The sequence below is a fragment of the Papio anubis genome, chromosome 1 (genome assembly GCF_008728515.1).
Source record: "Papio anubis isolate 15944 chromosome 1, Panubis1.0, whole genome shotgun sequence".
Taxonomy (NCBI): Eukaryota; Metazoa; Chordata; class Mammalia; order Primates; family Cercopithecidae; genus Papio; species Papio anubis.
The window spans coordinates 13702288-13719380 of NC_044976.1; the positions used below are offsets into that span (position 1 = coordinate 13702288).

The 17093-nt window shown below is 47.9% G+C and overlaps 1 protein-coding gene across 1 annotated transcript in view; it reads left to right on the plus strand.

Annotated features, from left to right (window-relative positions):
* The window catches only part of FHAD1 (forkhead associated phosphopeptide binding domain 1), a 158723-nt gene that overhangs the window by 57795 nt on the left and 83835 nt on the right, over positions 1–17093 (plus strand). Inside the window, 4 exon segments of the mRNA XM_009198678.4 lie at positions 239–348; positions 5002–5238; positions 11468–11591; positions 15826–15956. Of these exon segments, the coding sequence (XP_009196942.1) occupies positions 239–348; positions 5002–5238; positions 11468–11591; positions 15826–15956 (602 nt within the window).

Below are 17093 nucleotides of genomic sequence, written 5' to 3' on the forward strand. Positions count from 1 at the left end.
GGTTTCACTGTATTAGCCAGGATGGTCTCAATCTCCTGACCACGTGATCCGCCCACCTTGGCCTCCCAAAGTGCCAGGATTACAGGTGTGAGCCACCACGCCCGGCCTGTAATTTTTAAATTACATAAAATGTCTATGTCTGGGGGGAGACAAACAGGAAGGCTGATGTGAACATCTTCTTCAGGCCTCAGGGAAACTCATGATGTCTTTTGTGCTCTCTGCTGCTCTCACGCCTTAGTGTGGACCAACGCCGTGAAACTGTCGGAAAAATCATTGGCCGAGGGGATTCCTGGGGCAGCTCCCCCCGCGGAGATTTATGTGGAGGAGGACTTGGCCCAGCAGGACAAGGTGAGGGAGGGGTCTGGGGAAGGGTGGAGCTGCAGCAGCAATCACACTGCAGAGGGACTTGCTGATGCCTGTTCTTCTCTGTGGCCCAGAAGTGCCCTTATCCTGCTTCCAAGAAACCACCTCTTATTCCCTAAGACATTCAACCAGATGTTTTATTCTAATTATGACCTCCGCAACCACTGTTTATGAAGCATCTACTGTGAGCTGGACTGCATCCCATGCGCTTAACTTTCATTCGCTCGTTTAATCTTTGCTGTCTTCAAAAGAGGGTTTTGATCACCCTCACTTAACAAGGAGGAAACTGGAGCTCAGAGAGGTTAAGTAACTTGCCCAAGGTTACACAGTACAAGGGGCAGAACTGGGATTCACACCCAGGTCTGGTTAACTTCCCTAGTAGGAGGAAGTGAGAGCTGAGGTCAGAGATGACTGAGCAAATGAGAAAGACTTGTTAAAGAACCAGAGAGGTTTAGAGAGTGAGACAGGAAGAGAGGTCAGAACAGATGAATGTAAGCATACCTGGGAAGGATGGATCCAGGCTGATTTCGCCTCACTTAGCCACAACCTGAAAATTATATTATAATCGACTACTTTTGCACCAACCTAATACTAAAAGCGGTAGTCCAACAATGCTATGCTTCCCCTGAAGATCAGGGCCTGAGCCTGCAGCAATTCTCAGAGTCTGTAAGGAGCAGAACCACCTGGAGCTCTTGTCACACATGGGAGTGACATTTCCAGGAATCTGCAGCAATGGTGAGTAAGGTGGGAAGTCAGGTTTGGATGCTCTGTCAGTTACCCATTGCTGTAAACAAGCGAGCCCAAAACTTAGTGGCTTGAAACAGCAATTTATTTCCCACAATTCTATGGGTCGCCTTGGAAGGTTCTCCTGCTGGTGTCTTCTGCCTCACTCACACAACCGCAGTCAGCCAGTGGCGTGGCAGGGACTGATGGTCTCAGAAGGCCTCATTCCCATGTCTGGGACCTCAGTTGGGACACCTGGAAGTAGTTTTTTTTGTTTGTTTGTTATTGTTTTTTTTAGTTTCTTCCCACAGATTTATTTTTTTTTTGAAGTTTTTATAGAGTTTTTATTAGTTTTCTTTTTTTAATTTTTCCTTAAGTTATTGGGGTACAGGTGGTAGGTATTTGGTTACATGAGTGAACTAGTACAGCCACTATGGAAAACAGCATGGAGATGCCTTAAAGAACTAAAAGCAGAACCACCATTTGACCTGGAAATCCCGCTACTGGGTATCTACTCAGAGGAAAAGCAGTCATTTTTGAAAAAGATACTTGCACACACATGTTTATAGCAGCACAATTCACAATTGCAAAATCACGGAACCAATCCAAATGCCCATCCATCAACGAGTGGGTAAAGAAACTGTGGTATATATATTCAATGGAATACTATGCAGCCATAAAAAGGAATGAATTAGCAGCATTTGCAGTGACCTGGATGAGATTGGAGACTATTATTCTAAGTGAAGTAACTCAGAAATGGAAAACCAAACATCGTATGTTCTCACTGATATGTGGGAGCTAAGCTATGAGGACACAAAGGCATAAGGATGATACAGTGGACTTTGGGGATTTGGGGGGAAGAGTGGGAGGAGGGTGAGGGATCAAAGTCTACAAATATGATGCAGTGTATACCACTCGGGTGATAGGTGCACCAAAATCTCACCGTTAAAAATCACCACTAATGGAATTGTGAGCCCTCTCTGCATGTGGCTTTTCATCCTGGGCTTCTTCATAGCAGTACAGTGGTCTCTGGGTTTCCAGAGGTCCAGGACAGAAGCTGTACAGCCTCTTAAGAAATTGCTTAGAGACCACCCAACATCACGTCTATCACTTTCTCTTGGTCAAAGCAGATCACAGGGCCAGCCTAGATTTAGGGGCTGGGGAAATAGACTCCACTGCTTGATGGCAGAAGCTGCAAAGTTATTTGTAGCCATTTTTAATCCACCACAGTTGTTAAGCTGGAAATAGGATGCAACCACATTTCTAAATTTTTACTATTTATGAAGTATTTATGCCCTGACTTGTCAGGACTCCTTCAAGTGCAAGTGACAACAAACAAATTGGTTTAAGAAAAAATAGGCTGGGCTCAATGGCTCACGCCTGTAATCCCAGCACTTTGGGAGGCCAAGCAGGAGGATCACCTGAGCCCAGGAGTTCACACCCAGCCTAGGGAACATAGTAAGACTCCATCTCTGCAAAAAAAAAAAAAAAAATTGCCACACATAGTGGAACTTGCCTATAGTCCCAGCTACTAGGGAGGCTGAGGTGGGAGAATCACTGGAGCCCAGGGGATCAAGGCTGCAATGAGCTGTGATTGCACGACTGTCCTCCAGTTTGGGTGACAGAGCAAGACCATGTCAGAAAGAAAAGAAAGAAAAGAAAGAAAGAAAGAAGAAAGAAAGAAAGAAAGAAAGAAAGAAAGAAAGAAAGAAAGAAAGAGAGAGAGAGAGAGAGAGAGGGAGGGAGGGAGGGAGGGAGGGAGGGAAGGAAGGAAAGGAAGGAAGGAAGGAAGGAAGGAAAGAAAAGAAAGGAAAGAAAGAAAGGAAGGAAGGAAGAAAGAGAGAAAAGAAAGAAAAAGGAAGGAAGGAAGGAAGGAAAGAGAAAGGAAAGGAAAGAAAAGAAAAAGGGAAGAAAGGGAAGAAAAGGAAGAAAAGGAAAAGGAAGGAAGGAAGGAAAAGAACATTTTTTGTTGTCTTATTTTATTGGAAAATATAAAAGCCAACCAGCTTCAGGCATGACTGAATCTAGGAGCTTAAATGATCAGGGTGCTCCCCGCTATCAGTTTCTCCATTGTTTCCTTCATAGTTCTGCTTTCTGCAGCAGGCTGGCTTCTTTTGTTGGAAAACATGACTGTAAACAAACTGAAGTCTCTAAAGATTATGATCCCAAAGGAAGCAAGAGCTTCTTCCTCTTTTAAGTAATACATGAAATCTCTGAGAAAATGCCAACTGACCAGCCTGGGTCACATGCACAATGGCAGGCGGGACAGGAAGGATCAGGGCACATAACTGACCCTCCTGCCAAGACCACGTGGAAGGGTCAGGGGTGCTCCCTCAGGGAAGTCACAGGGTCCTCACCAGAAAGGCAGGAACCGTAGCTGTGCACCGTAAGCTGCAGGCTTCTCTATACTTCAGCGCCCAGCACAAGCATGGCACACAGTAGATGCTCAATACATGTTTGTTGTGTGGATATTGAACAAACACCTGGCTGGAAATGGAGCCCTTGGGTAACTCATATTGGATGAGGCAAGGGGCTGCCCCAGAGCATGGACTCTGTTTGAGGCTGTCCTTTGAAATGTTGCCACAAGCACTCACAGGGACCCAAGGACAGACCCTGGGCAGCAGTCAGGCTCCATCATGACCAAAACCAGGTGGTGCCCCAGGTTAGCAAGCTAGAAGGTCGAGCTCCCCAGGCAATGCGCTGGCCTGGAAACTGCCCACCCGCCTCCTTCCAACCAGTGGAAAATTGCATGGAGAGCAGAGTTTCCTCTCAAAGTAACTGATCAGGAACTCTGTAGCTGCCTATGAATCACGTCGGGGAATTTTTGTTCTCAGTCTTCCTGATATTTTATTGATGAATTCTAGCGAGAAGTTTGGGGGACTTTTTCCCCCATTTTCGGGAAGCCTAACCAATTCTTCGGCTACAGTGTTTTTTCTTTTGGAGAGATGGGAGACTGGGTTAATGAGACCTGTGGGTACAGCCTGCCAAGCCCAGAGTTTTTTCCAGCCTGAAGTTTACAAGAACCTACATACATAAATCACCATTCCCCTCTCATTTATTTTTCATGACTTAGTTACCTGGAATACGTTTTTATGTGAATAACCAAAAGAGCCAGGGAATAACAGAAGAGAGGAAAGGGGAAAAGCTATTTCAGAATGTATTAAATTTGTAAAGTTAAATAGCCCCATTATAGTCAGAATGTGGTTGAATAGAGTCATTTCCTTAATTACCTTTCCTTGGTCCCCAGATGTTAGACTGAGGCCTGGTAAGTTAATTCCTAAAAATATTATAAGTAAACTTTTTGGCAACAAAAATTCCCAAGAGGGATGGTGGTTCTTAATATGAAAGTATAATTTTAGGGGAAAGGAAAGTTTTTGTCCCTCTAAGGTATCCACATGCATTGTAGGAGTCTATGTGCAAGCAGTCGTTTTCACCACACTATCGTCTCTCTGAGTTTCCAAGTGACAGAGCCTCAAAGTCTGCCTTTCCCCTGCCTGCCTGCCCCTACTTTCCCAAAAGAATTACACTATAATTTTCCTACCTTTTTTTTGAGTCAGAGTTTCACTCTTATTGCCCAGGCTAGAGCGCAATGGCATGGTCTTGGCCCACTGCAACCTCTGCCTCCTGGGTTCAAGCGATTCTCCTGTCTCAGCCTCCCAAGTAGCTGGGATTACAGGCACTCACCACCACACCCAGCTAATTTTTTTATTTTCAGTAGCGACAGGGTTTCACCATGTTGGCCAGGCTGGTCTTGAACTCCTGACCTCAGGCGATCCACCCGCCTTGGCCTCCCAAAGTGCTGGTATTACAGGCGCGAGCCACCGCACCTGGCCTCTACCTATTTTTCTTTTTAAATGGGCTCAGCCTCACACCTAGGCCCACACCTAGTAAGCTTGCCATCTGATCTCTACCCAGGATGAAATAATTCTGCTGCTGGGAAAAGAGGTCAGCCGTCTCTCAGATTATGAAATTGAATCCAAATACAAAGACGTCATAATAGCAAACCTGCAGAAGGAAGTGGCTGAGCTGAGTCAGAAGCTGTGGGAGACCACCACCTCCAGGCAGAATGAGAGGGAGATCTCACAAAAGTGTCAGGTTCTGGATGAAGACATCGATGCCAAACAGAAAGAGATCCAGAGCTTGAAGAGCCAGGTAGGCAGAGCCTGAGAGGCACAGCACAGCTCTCAGACCAAGGCCTGGGAGGCTCCAAGAGCCCCAACCAAGGTGAGACACCCGGAGTTAGGGAACAGGTGGTCAGTGGAGCGTGGTGGTTAAGAACACAAATTCACAAGGCTGAGAGACTCGGCAGTTTCCTACCATGGTAAGAACAAGATCAGCCTTTGTTCGGCACTGGCCACGAGCAAGAACTAGTACAAAGCACTTTGGATTAACTTATTTAAACCTCACAGTCCTCTGACACATCCATTCTACAGATGAAGGGTCTAAGGCAGGCCCAGGCCAGGCACAGTGGCTCACACCGGTAATCTGGCACTTTGGGAGGCCGAAGCAGGTGGATCACTTGAGGTCAGAAGTTCGAGACCAGCCTGGCCAATATGGTGAAACCCTGTCTCTATTAAAAATACAAAAATTCCTCAAGCCTGTAATCCCAGCACTTTGGGAGGCCGAGACGGGTGGATCACGAGGTCAGGAGATCGAGACCATCCTGGCTAACACGGTGAAACCCCGTCTCTACTAAAAATACAAAAAACTAGACGGGCATGGTGGCGGGCGCCTGTAGTCCCAGCTACTCGGGAGGCTGAGGCAGGAGAATGGCATAAACCCGGGAGGCGGAGCTTGCAGTGAGCTGAGATCCGGCCATTGCACTCCAGCCTGGGCGACTGAGCGAGACTCCGTCTCAAAAAAAAAAAAAAAAAAAAAATTCGCCAGGCGTGGTAGTGCATGCCTGTAATCCCAACTACTCGAGAGGCCGAGGCTGAACCTGGGAAGCAGAGGTTAGTGAACCGAGATTGTGCCACTGCACTCCAACCTGGGTGACAGAGTGAGACACTGTCTCAAAAAGAAAGAAAGAAAAAAGTCTAAGACAGGCCCAGAGACACCCAGGAACCGCTTACAGCTTGCACAGCACGTGAGAGGTGGCGGTTCAGTTTGAACTCAGGTCCACCTTCTCGCAGACCCCATGTTCTCACCCCGATTTCCTATTTCCCCACGATGCTGTCACTTCAGTGACTACATCTCACCCAAATCCAGCCCCAGCCAGAGAGCTCTATGGGCAGTTAGCTAAGTGGGGAGAAGGAACCACCAAGTGTTCCAAACACAGAGGCCTTTACCAAACCCTGAAGGCAGTTAGTTACTGGTTCCCTTACAGGGAATTTCATCAAACAAAAATTCTTCACCTGGAATTTCTGAATTTACCAGTCATGTACGTTTCTCTTGAAACTTGATTCAAATTCCTTTTTTTTTTACTTTAAAATTGGTTGGTAATGGCCGGGCGCGGTGGCTCACGCCTGTAATCCCAGCACTTGGGAGGCTGAGGCAGGAGAATCGCTTGATCCTGGGTGGTGGAGGTGTAGTGAGCTAAGATTGTGCCACCGCACTTTAGCCTGGGCAACAGAGCAAGACTGTGTCTCAAAAAAAAAAAAAAAAAAAAAAAAGAAAGAAAGAATTACTCTGACTGATTAATAGTCCTCCCCCCACTTTGATCTTGGCTCATAACTGAAAGATGATAATTTTATAACAAAGCATCTCTAAGCTAAAGGGTGCAGTTGGTCTGAATCCAAATCAAGTTTCATCTGCTCACATTTTAGTCTCTTAAATATTCTACTGCCAACAGAACATTCAAGCAGACGTATAAGCCACATGGCAGGTTGATTTATTGTTCTGATTACTTTATTCTCCTGGGTCTCCTGAAAGTGTGTGCATAACGATTTGCTCTCAAAGCCCTTCGATCCGATACGATACCCCAAGACGATGCGTACCGCCATGCAGTCTGCGCTGCCTGTGCTAATTAGAAGCTGAATTAGTATCTTGAAGCAATCAGTCTTCCTAGCACTATTAACTTTCTTATGACCCAGTGCCCATTTTATTACACAGTGTAACAGGCACTAAACACCTGGGGATTTATGCCAATTATGGACAGTATGGATATTTATTTTGGTCATGAAATTGATGAAGATGTTTGAAGACTACTTGGAGTTTTCCCACAGTCTGATATCCTAAAGCTCTGATACTTAGATTGAAGCATTTCCTGTCTGTCAGACAGCACTGGAGTCTGGGGGATGTGTTTTCCCATCCCTTCTGGAAGTTTCTCTCTGTGTTGTGCCTCTGGTATGCAAACAAAAGCATTAAGCTGAGAAGAGCTGTAACTTTAAAAAAAAAAAAAAATCCAAGTGCCTTTTTAATGGGAGAATTGCATGTCCCCACAGAAAACAGGAAGAAGTGAAATAATTTTTTTCACTCCAAGTTTCCAAAGTGCAGACCTGCACATGTATGGCCTTGGAGAGGGTTGGGGCTTGGCAGCCCATGTCCCTCCATCTTCTAGTGAGCACCCCTTCTCCAGTGTCTCAGATGCCCCAGAGAAAATGTGAGTGATGCACGAAATGGGCCGTATAAATTGTGAAACCTTGATCCTTCTGTTAATTCTACCACCGAGTCATAGCCACAAGGTTTTCAGGGACAGACACTAAAACAGACTATGAGCGCCACCTGGTGGCCAGGTGCAGGGCACACCGTATCTGCATTGTTGGTGTCCCCTGACTCCCACCCTGTCATATGTTATGATATGCCTGAAACACGATGTGATGATTAACAGGAATTCTTGCACTCCTCTTAATAACAGTCACGCTGGTGTTTAAGTGAGCCTAGGCAAGGCTTACAAATGCACACAGAAATATTATCAATCTAACTTCCTGGAGACAGGCAAGAGAAGCAGAAGCTAAAACACATCGTAGAATAATCAGAGCTAGTATCTATGTGTGCGCCAGGCATGGTCTGCGTACTCTTACATGTACTAACTTATTAAAATACTTTCAACAACCCTGAAATTACGACCGTCACCGCACTTACAGAATTAAAAAGTGGGACAGAATTGGTGTCCTCCCTACCTTTACGCAGAGACCAATTTTGCAGACGGCAGTCTGGCTCCTGTGTCCCTACCATGCTCCACAGCCTCAGGCTCTTAATGCTGGTTCCTAGAGCCACGTGATAAGTGGGAAGAACTAGAAGCTGGCAACTAAAGCCTGGATTTGGATCATAACTCTACCACTGACTGATCTGTGCAATCCCAAGCAAGCAACCTCACCCCCTGAGTCTTGATTTCCTCACTTGCAAAATGGGAGCTGATATGGCTTGGCTGCATCCCCACCAAATCTCAACTTGAATTGTATCCCAGAAATCCCATGTGTTGTGGGAAGGACCCAGGGGGAGGTAATTGAATCGTGGAGGCCAGTATTTCCTGTGCTGTTCTCATTATAGTGAATAAGTCTCAGGAGATCTGATGGGTTTATCGGGGGTTTCCACTTTTGCTTCTTCCTCATTTTCTCTTGCTGCCACCATGTAAGAAGTGCCTTTCACTTCCCACCATGATTCTGAGGCCTCCCCGACCATGTGGAACTGTAAGTCCAATTAAACCTCTTTTTCTTCCCAGTATCGGGTATGGCTTTATCAGCAGTGTGAAAACAGACTAATACACTAAATTGGTACCAATACAGTGGGGCATTGCTGAAAAGATACCTGAAAATGTGGAAGCAGCTTTGGAACTGGTTAACAGAGGTTGGAACAGTTTGGAGGGCTCAGAAGAAAACAGGAAAATGTGGGAAAGTTTGGAACTTTCTAAAGACTTGCTGAATGGCTTTGACAAAAAGCCTGATAGCAATATGGACAATCAGGCCCAGGCTGAGGTAGTCTCAGATGGAGATGAGGAACTAGTTGGGAACTGGAGCAAAGGTGACTCTTGTTATGTTTTAGCAAAGAGGCTGGTGGCATTTTGCCCCTGCCCTAAAGATTTGTGGAACTTTGAACTTGAGAGAGATAATTTAGTGTATCTGGCAGAAGAAATTTCTAAGCAGCAAAGCATTCAAAAGGTGACTTGGGTGCTGTTAAAAGCATTCCATTTTAAAAGGGACACAGCATAAAAGTTCAGAAAATTTGCAGCCTGATGATGGAGTAGAAAAGAAAAACCCATTTTCTGGGGAGAAATTCAAGCCAGCTGCAGAAATTTGCTTAAGTACCAAGGAGACTAATGTTAAGCCCCAAGGCCATGGGGAAAATATCTCCAGGGCATGTCAGAGACCTTCACAGCAGCCCCTCCCATCACAGGCCCGGAGGCCCAGGAGGAAAAAGTGGTTTTGTGGGCCAGGCCCAGGGTCCCCATGCTGTGTGCAGCCTAGGGACTTGGTGTCCTGTATCCCACGCCCTCCAGCCATGGCTAAAAGGGGCCAACATAGAGCTCAGGCTGGGGCTTCAGTGGGTGGAAGCCCCAAGCCTTGGCAGCTTCCACATAGTGTTGAGCCTGCAGGTGCACGGAAGTCAAGAATTGAAGTTTGGGAACCTCCACCTGAATTTCAGAAGATGTATGGAAACGCCTGGATGCCCATGCAGAAGTTTGCTGCAGGGTCGGGGCCCTCATGGAGAACCTTTGCTAGAGCAGTGCAGAAGGGAAATGTGGGGTCAGAGCCCCTACACAGAGTCCCTACTGGGGCATTGCCTAGTGGAGCTGTGAGAAGAGGGCCCCCATCCTCCAGACCCCAGAATGGTAGATCTACCAATGGCTTGAATTGTGTTCCTGGAAAAGCCACAGACACTCAATGCCAGCCCGTGAAAGCATCTGGGAGAGAGGCCATACCCTGCAAAGCAACAGGGGCAGAGCTGCCCAAGACCATGGAAACCTACCTCTTGCATCAGTGTAATCTGGATGTGAGACCTGGAGTCAAAAGATCATTTTGGAGCTTTAAAGTGTGACTGCACTGCTGGGTTTCAGACTTGCATGGGCCCTGTAACCCCTTTGTTTTGGCCAATTTCTCCTATTTGGAATGGCTGTATTTACCCAATACGTGTACCCCCATTGTACCTAGGAAGTAACTAGCTTGCTTTTGATTTTACAGGCTCATAGGCAGGAAGGACTTGCCTTGTCTCAGATGAGACTTTGGACTGTGGACTTTTGAGTTAATGCTGAAATGAATTAAGACTTTGGGGGACTATTGGGAAGGCATGGTTGGTTTTGAAATGTGAGGACATGAGATTTGGAGGGGCCAGGGGCAGAATGATATGGTTTGACTGTGTCCCCACCAAATCTCAACTTGAATTGTATCTCCCAGAGTTCCCACGTATTGTGGGAGGGACACAGGGGGAGGTAATTGAATCATGGGGGCTGGTCTTTCCCATGCTATTCTTGTTATAGTGAATAAGTCTCATAAGCTCTGATGGGTTTATCAGGGGTTTCCACTTTTGCTTTTTCCTCATTTTCCCTTGCCGCCGCCATGATTCTGAGGCCTCCCCAGCCAGTGGAACTGTAATTCCAATTAAACCTCTTTTTCTTTTTCTTTTTCTTTTTTTTTAGACAGAGTCTCGCTCTGTCACAAGGCTGGAGTCCAGTGGTGTGATCTCGGCTTACTGCAAGCTCTGTCTCCTGGGTTCATACCATTCTCCTGCCTCAGCCTCCCGAGTAGCTGGGACTACAGGTGCCCACCATCACGCCCGGCTAATTTTTTGTGTTTTTAGTAGAGATGGGGTTTCACCATGTTAGCCAGGATGGTCTCGATCTTCTGACTTCATGATCTGCCTGCCTTGGCCTCCCAAAGTGCTGGGATTACAGGCATGAGCCACTGTGCCCGGCCTAAACCTCTTTTTTTCCCCAGACTCGGGTATATCTTTATCACAGCATGAAAACAGACTAATACAGGAGCATTCCCCAGAGCCTCCTGCAGATAGACCTCATATGAGGCTGTGTTGAAGGAGTAGTGTCTGTGAGTGGGCTTTGTAAGCTCTAGAGTGTTCTATGAGATAAAACCTGTTGTTATCATTTGAGGGAATTAATTTTATAACGTGCTTCCCTCTCTTGAACTTTGCTCTGTATCCAGTCAGTACTGGGTGACCTGGAACTAACAGGTGGTCTGTTTGTGGCTGAGAGTCCAAAGGTCATTGGAAGGCACATTAAGGAACCAGGTACCCCCAGTGGCAGCCGGGCCTGGGCCCCTTTATGGGCACAAAGATAAGGTTCATATTTTGGTGACATAGGAAGTGGTGGTCCTTGAAGGAACAGGCCCTCCCCTGTCCCTCCCACTAGTTAAAACTAAAAAGCTTAGTTTCCCCAACAGCCCAGCCAAAAATCAATCTGAATCTTTCTGTCAAGCTTGTAAGAAGTACCTGTGTGTCTCCCAGGCGTGGGCCAGCCCCCCTCTGACTGTGCCGCCTCCTCCTCCCACAGATCAGTGCCCTGCAGAAAGGGTACAGCCAGGTGCTGTGCCAGACCCTGTCGGAGCGGAACTCAGAAATCACATCCCTGAAGAACGAGGGCGAGAACTTAAAGAGGGACAACGCTATCGCATCAGGTGAGCCCTTTTTGGAGTTGGGCCTGGGAGCTGCCACTCCCGCACCCCATGTTCTTGGCCACAGCAGACATCACCAACCAACCATATACTTTTTGTTACTGAACTTGGCTGCAGCCTCAAAGTTCTTCCCAGCATCCCTTTAGGCAGCTCCTGTCCATGAATCTGAGTTCATCCTCAGAGGTTTATGTGCCATCTCTTAGCTAAAGGGCCTGCTGAACATGGACCTCACCAGGGAGCACACAGGACAAGCTGTGGCTCAGGCAGTCCCATAAGCCAGTTTGCTGTGAATGCGAACTAGAATGTGGCTAAAATGGGGTTGCCTGTTTAAGGCACCCAGCCTCTTACCCAATCTCACACTGGTGCTTTTGGGCCAGAGCGAAAGCATTTTGCTAATTGAGAGGTAGCTGATACTCCAGAACTTGGGTGGGAATGGGGCAGCCAACTCATGGCCTACCCTTGCCAGGCACAGTTGTTTCTTAGCCTGGATTCATTCATTCATTCATTCATTCAACACATTTATGAAGCACCTGCTAGATGCCAGGCACTGTTCTAGGCACTGGGAAGAGAGAGCCCTGAGCAAATGGTCAAGATCCCTCTGCTCACAGGGCTCACACGTGGGAGAGGATGAGAGACAGTAAGAAGTAAACAGAAAAATGAACAAGCCCATGCCAGAGAGAGATCAGTCCTCCAGAAGAAATAAAGCTGGACACCGTGGTGGGGAAGCGCTTCATGGGATGAAGTGAAAGAGAATAGCTCAGTGCAAGCTTGTCCAGCCCACAGCCTGTGGGCCACATATGGCCCGGACAGCTTTGAATGAGGCCCAACACAAATTCATCAACTTTCCTAAAACATTATGAGATTTTATTTTTTGGCGATTTTTTTTTTTCTTTAGCTCGTCAGCTATTGTTAGCATGAGTGCATTTTATGCGTGGCCCAAGACCATTCTTCTTCTTCCAGTGTGGCTCAGGGAAGCCAAAAGATTGGACACCTCTGGCTTAGTACCTGGGCAGGGATATCTCTGAGGAGGTGGGAGGGGCTGTCGGGAGGCCCCTGGGAACCGTATGCCGGGCAGAGATCATGGGTGTAAAGGCCCTGGGGCAGGACCAAGCCGCAGTGTGGGAGCAGCGGCCAGCAAGTGTAGCTGGGGTCAGGGAACAAGGGGCTGTGGGACCCGCTGGGGTCAGGGGGGAGGCAGGGCCACATTACAGGGGAGGGGTTCAGCTTTTCTTCTAAGTGTGATGGGACACATTAGGGTTTTTAAAGCAGAGAATGACATGTCTAGAGACCTGCAGATGATGGGGCCTTGGACAGAGAAAGGGGGAAGAGAGAAAAGCAGGTGGTGGGGAGAGAATGAGTCCGGGTTGGGGATATTGCTCCTAAAGTCCCCCTTGCACAGCAGGAAACATGCCCGTGGCTGTGAAAGCTGAGCCTGGCATTGAGCCAGCACCATCACTGTCTCTGCACGACCCAGGCCGCCTGGCCGGGCCTTTCCCTCTGCCTCATTCTGCAGTCCCCCTCCCCACTCCAGCTTCTACCTCTGCTCTTCCCTAACTTGGAATGTTCTTGGATACTTGTGAGCGCTATGGGCAGGGCTGCTCTGGGTACCAGGCATACAAGGGGGATCTCGCTGGGCCCTGCCCTCCTCCCCGGGGTCTGCCCATCACACCCCATCCACGCTGCAAGCTTGTCTCAGACACCACTTCTCTAATCAAGGAGTCAGATAGACCTGGGCTCAGGTATGACCTGGGATGGGCTACACTCTCACAACTCTAAGTGTGGTCCCTGGACCAGCAGCATCACCTGGATCCTGGTGAGAAACTGGGAATTTCAGGCCCCGCTCCTGACCTTCCGATCAGAGTCTTCACTTTCACAAGCCCCCTGGCTGCTGCGTGTGCACACTCAAGCTCCAGAAGCACTGGGCTGAGTTACGCTGCAGTGACAAACAGTCCCCCAAGTCTCAGTGCTCACTATAGACAGGTTCATCTCCTGCTTCCTCCCTGGGCCCATCATGGGTCAGTAGGGGCTTTGGTCATTGTGGCCACTCAGTGACCCAGGCTCACAGAAACCATGACAACACATCACAAACCCCATCTTCCATGGCAAGAGAGGCAGATGGAGGAACAAGGTCCGGATTTCCTCACCTGCCTGAAACAACTCAAACAAACAAATGAAAAATAAACAAACAGAAAAAATGTCTGAAATAATAGTTTCCATATATTGGCCCCAAGAAGCCCGTGACAGTGATCTGGGAGGGAGTGGAAACAAACAAGATGAAACCTACGATTGCACCCGGCTGGCTTGCACTCGAGAGAGTTTCCAGACCCCTTCCAGCAGGAGGGGAAGCCAGACAGAGCCCAGCGGTCAGCCCGACTTGAGTAGGTGGAGGTGGAGAAGCCAGCATAGCTTGAGTTTGCTGGGCGGCGTGCCAGGCGGGAGGGGGCTGCACGGAGAGCACCCCAGAGATCTCAGAGGGTCCCCCTCAAGTCTTCAGCAGAGTCAGGCGTGATCAGCACGTGCATGCGGGCAGGGAAGGAACCACCCGGGAGGAGCAGAGGGAACCATCTCAAAGCACACGCAGGGCTGAGCGTAGCTCACTTTCTCACCATCCAGAATGGGGCAACCTTGCACTGCAGAGGGCATCTGGTGGAGAATTGAGCCAAATTCACTCTAGAGAAAAGGTCACTCTGGTCCCGCCTCACAAAGCATGCAGGCAAGCCCCAGAGAGAACAGTCTGTTTCCAAGGAACTTAACTGTGTCCCCGGACAAAGCTCATTTTTACAATGAAATTCTCAATCATGTTGTTCTTTATTACACATCCTTGATTGTGCAAGAAAGATTGATTCTTGATTGATAACCCCAACAAAACTAGGATGAATGTTTTTCTAAGAAAAGGACCATATGAGATAATCCAATACCACTGCATTATGCACCCTTCTCACTTTTTCTCCATGTGATAATACAATAATATATTGGCTCTCTGCTGTCACATAACAAGTTATCCCATAAAAAGCAACAGATATGTTTATCTTACCCAGTTTCTGTGGTTCAGGAACTTGGGAGTGACTTAGGCTGGCTCAGGGTCTCTCATGAGGTTGCAGGAGCGACTGCTGCCATGTCATGGAAAGCCTGACTAGGGCTTAAGGATCCCCTTCTGGAATGACTCAACTGAGGCTGTTGGCTGGAGGCCTCAGTTCCTCACCATGTGTGCCCTTCCCTCAGGCTGCTTGAGTGTCCTCCCAACATGGCGGTTGGCTTTCCCCAGACTGAGTGACCCAAAGGAGAGCAAAGAAGAAACCACAACATCTTTGATGATTCGCCCTGGGAAGTCACATTTACCACTTCCACAGTGCCATATGAGTTACACACATCAGCCCTGTTCAGGTGGGAGGGGGCCACATTAGGCCAGGTATTCTAACAGGCAGGAATCAACGGGGGCCCTTTTGCAAGCTGGCTACCACATAGAGTCATGGATGGCAGGGAATAAACACTATGTGTTAGCCACTCCTCTATGTTCTTTATACAACAACTCTGTAGATACAATGAGAGGTTAAATAACTTGTTCAGACCACTAAGCTAGGCTGGGCATTGTGGCTCACATCTGTGATCCTAGCACTTTGGGAGACTGAGGCTGGCAGATTGCTTCAGCCTGGGAGTTTGAGAACAGCCTGGGCAACGTGGGCCAAACTCCATGTTTACAAAAAATACAAAAATTAGCCAGGCAAAGTGGCACGTACCTGTAGTCCCAGCTACTTGGGAGGCCAAGGCAGGAGGATTGCCTGAGTCCAGGAGGTGGAGGCTGCAGTGAACCATGATCGTGCCACTGCGCTCCAGCCTAGGTGACAGAGTGAGACCCTGTCTCAAGAAAAAAGACAACTGAGCTAGTAAGTGCCAGAGACGGTTTCCAAACTCAGATGAGTGTGTGAGTGTGGATCAACACATCCCTTGCTGCCACAGGCCCATCTCATGGCCCCTCCTGGTCCCTCTCTCTGCTGAGCCTTTGTTCCCACGCAGGGCTGATGCCCACAGCACCCCGACAGATGTTTCCTCTCCTTCTCACAGAGACCTTGAACAAATGATGTGCAGTGGGTATTGGTCTCAAGCCCATTCAAGCTCCTGGGATCCTTGGAGACACCTCCCTTCTCGGTGCCAGGCTCGTCACAAACTGGTTGACAGCGGCAGCGATGACAGTCATCCTCACTGCCTCTTTGACCTCTGTGAGTCTTCTTTTTTACAGGGATGGTGTCATCTTTGCAAAAAGACATGTTAGCAAAGGATGAGCAAGTTCAAGAACTAAAGGAAAAAGTCAATCAACTAAAAAGTCAGAACAAAGACAAGGACCACCAGCTGGAAGCCCTTGGTTCTAGAGTGAGTAAGGATGACTATATCACCTTCTTGTAGCCATCGGGTGAAAAGCAACTAAAGTGAAGTCACGTGATTTGCTCGTTTCATTCCCCCTGGGCTCTTGTTTTAAATTTAATTCCTTCCTCTCACACCATTGTGCTGGGGGCGGGGGGTGGGGGACAATGTCCACCTAGAAAAACTAGAACAGCTAGCCAATTCTTTGCAGCTTTTCAAGGAGCGGCATGCATGTGCCCTAGAATAAGCAAGATGTAGCTTCAACTCCAGGAAACATTTTCTAATGCCCGTTATAAATGAGTTTGGTTAATTCCAGCAGTAAATGCACCTCTCAGCATGGATATTTCCGTGGCAAGGCTTAATATTAAGAATAGAATCACTGCATGCAAAAGAGGACACGGTGGGCTTCACCTCATCCCAGTCACGACTGGTTTGCACAGGCACCTTCGAAGCAGAATGTTTGCAGATCCAAGTGCAGTTAGACAGACTTTCATTTCTTCCCTTAGATTTTATAGTGTGCATAAGAATATTCTATGTGTAGTGAACCTGGTAGACAAGTCAACGGCTGTTTAAAAGTAATTTTGAGGCCAGGCACGGTGGCTTATGCCTATAATCCCAGCACTTTTGGGAGGCCGAGGTGGGTGGATCACACGAGATCAGGAGTTTGAGGCCAGCCTGACCAACGTGGTGAAAATCCATCTCTGCTAAAAATAACAAAAATTAGCCGGGTGCCTGTAATCCCATCTACTTGGGAGACTGAGGCAGGAGAATCACTTGAACCAGGGAGGCAGAAGTTGCGGTGAGCTGAGATCACGCCGTTGCACTCCAGCCTGGGCGACAAGAGTGAAACTCCATCTCTAATAATAATAATAATAATATTGACTATTTTCAAAATTTACCTCAACGCTCTGACTTTAGAATACCGAACCTATAGGATTTCTCAGTATTTGTGAGATGTGTCTGTTTCGGTGAGTCAAGGTAAAACCTAACAGCTTTCATCTCAGGTGAGGTGTGCCTGATGAGTTCGCCAAGTTTGCACAGGCACCCAGGTGGGGTGGATCTGGGGGTCCAAGGACGAAGCAGCAGAAGTGACCTCTGGTGCCGACTGCAGTGCCTCAACTGGAGCTGGGGAAAGGCAGGACAGGA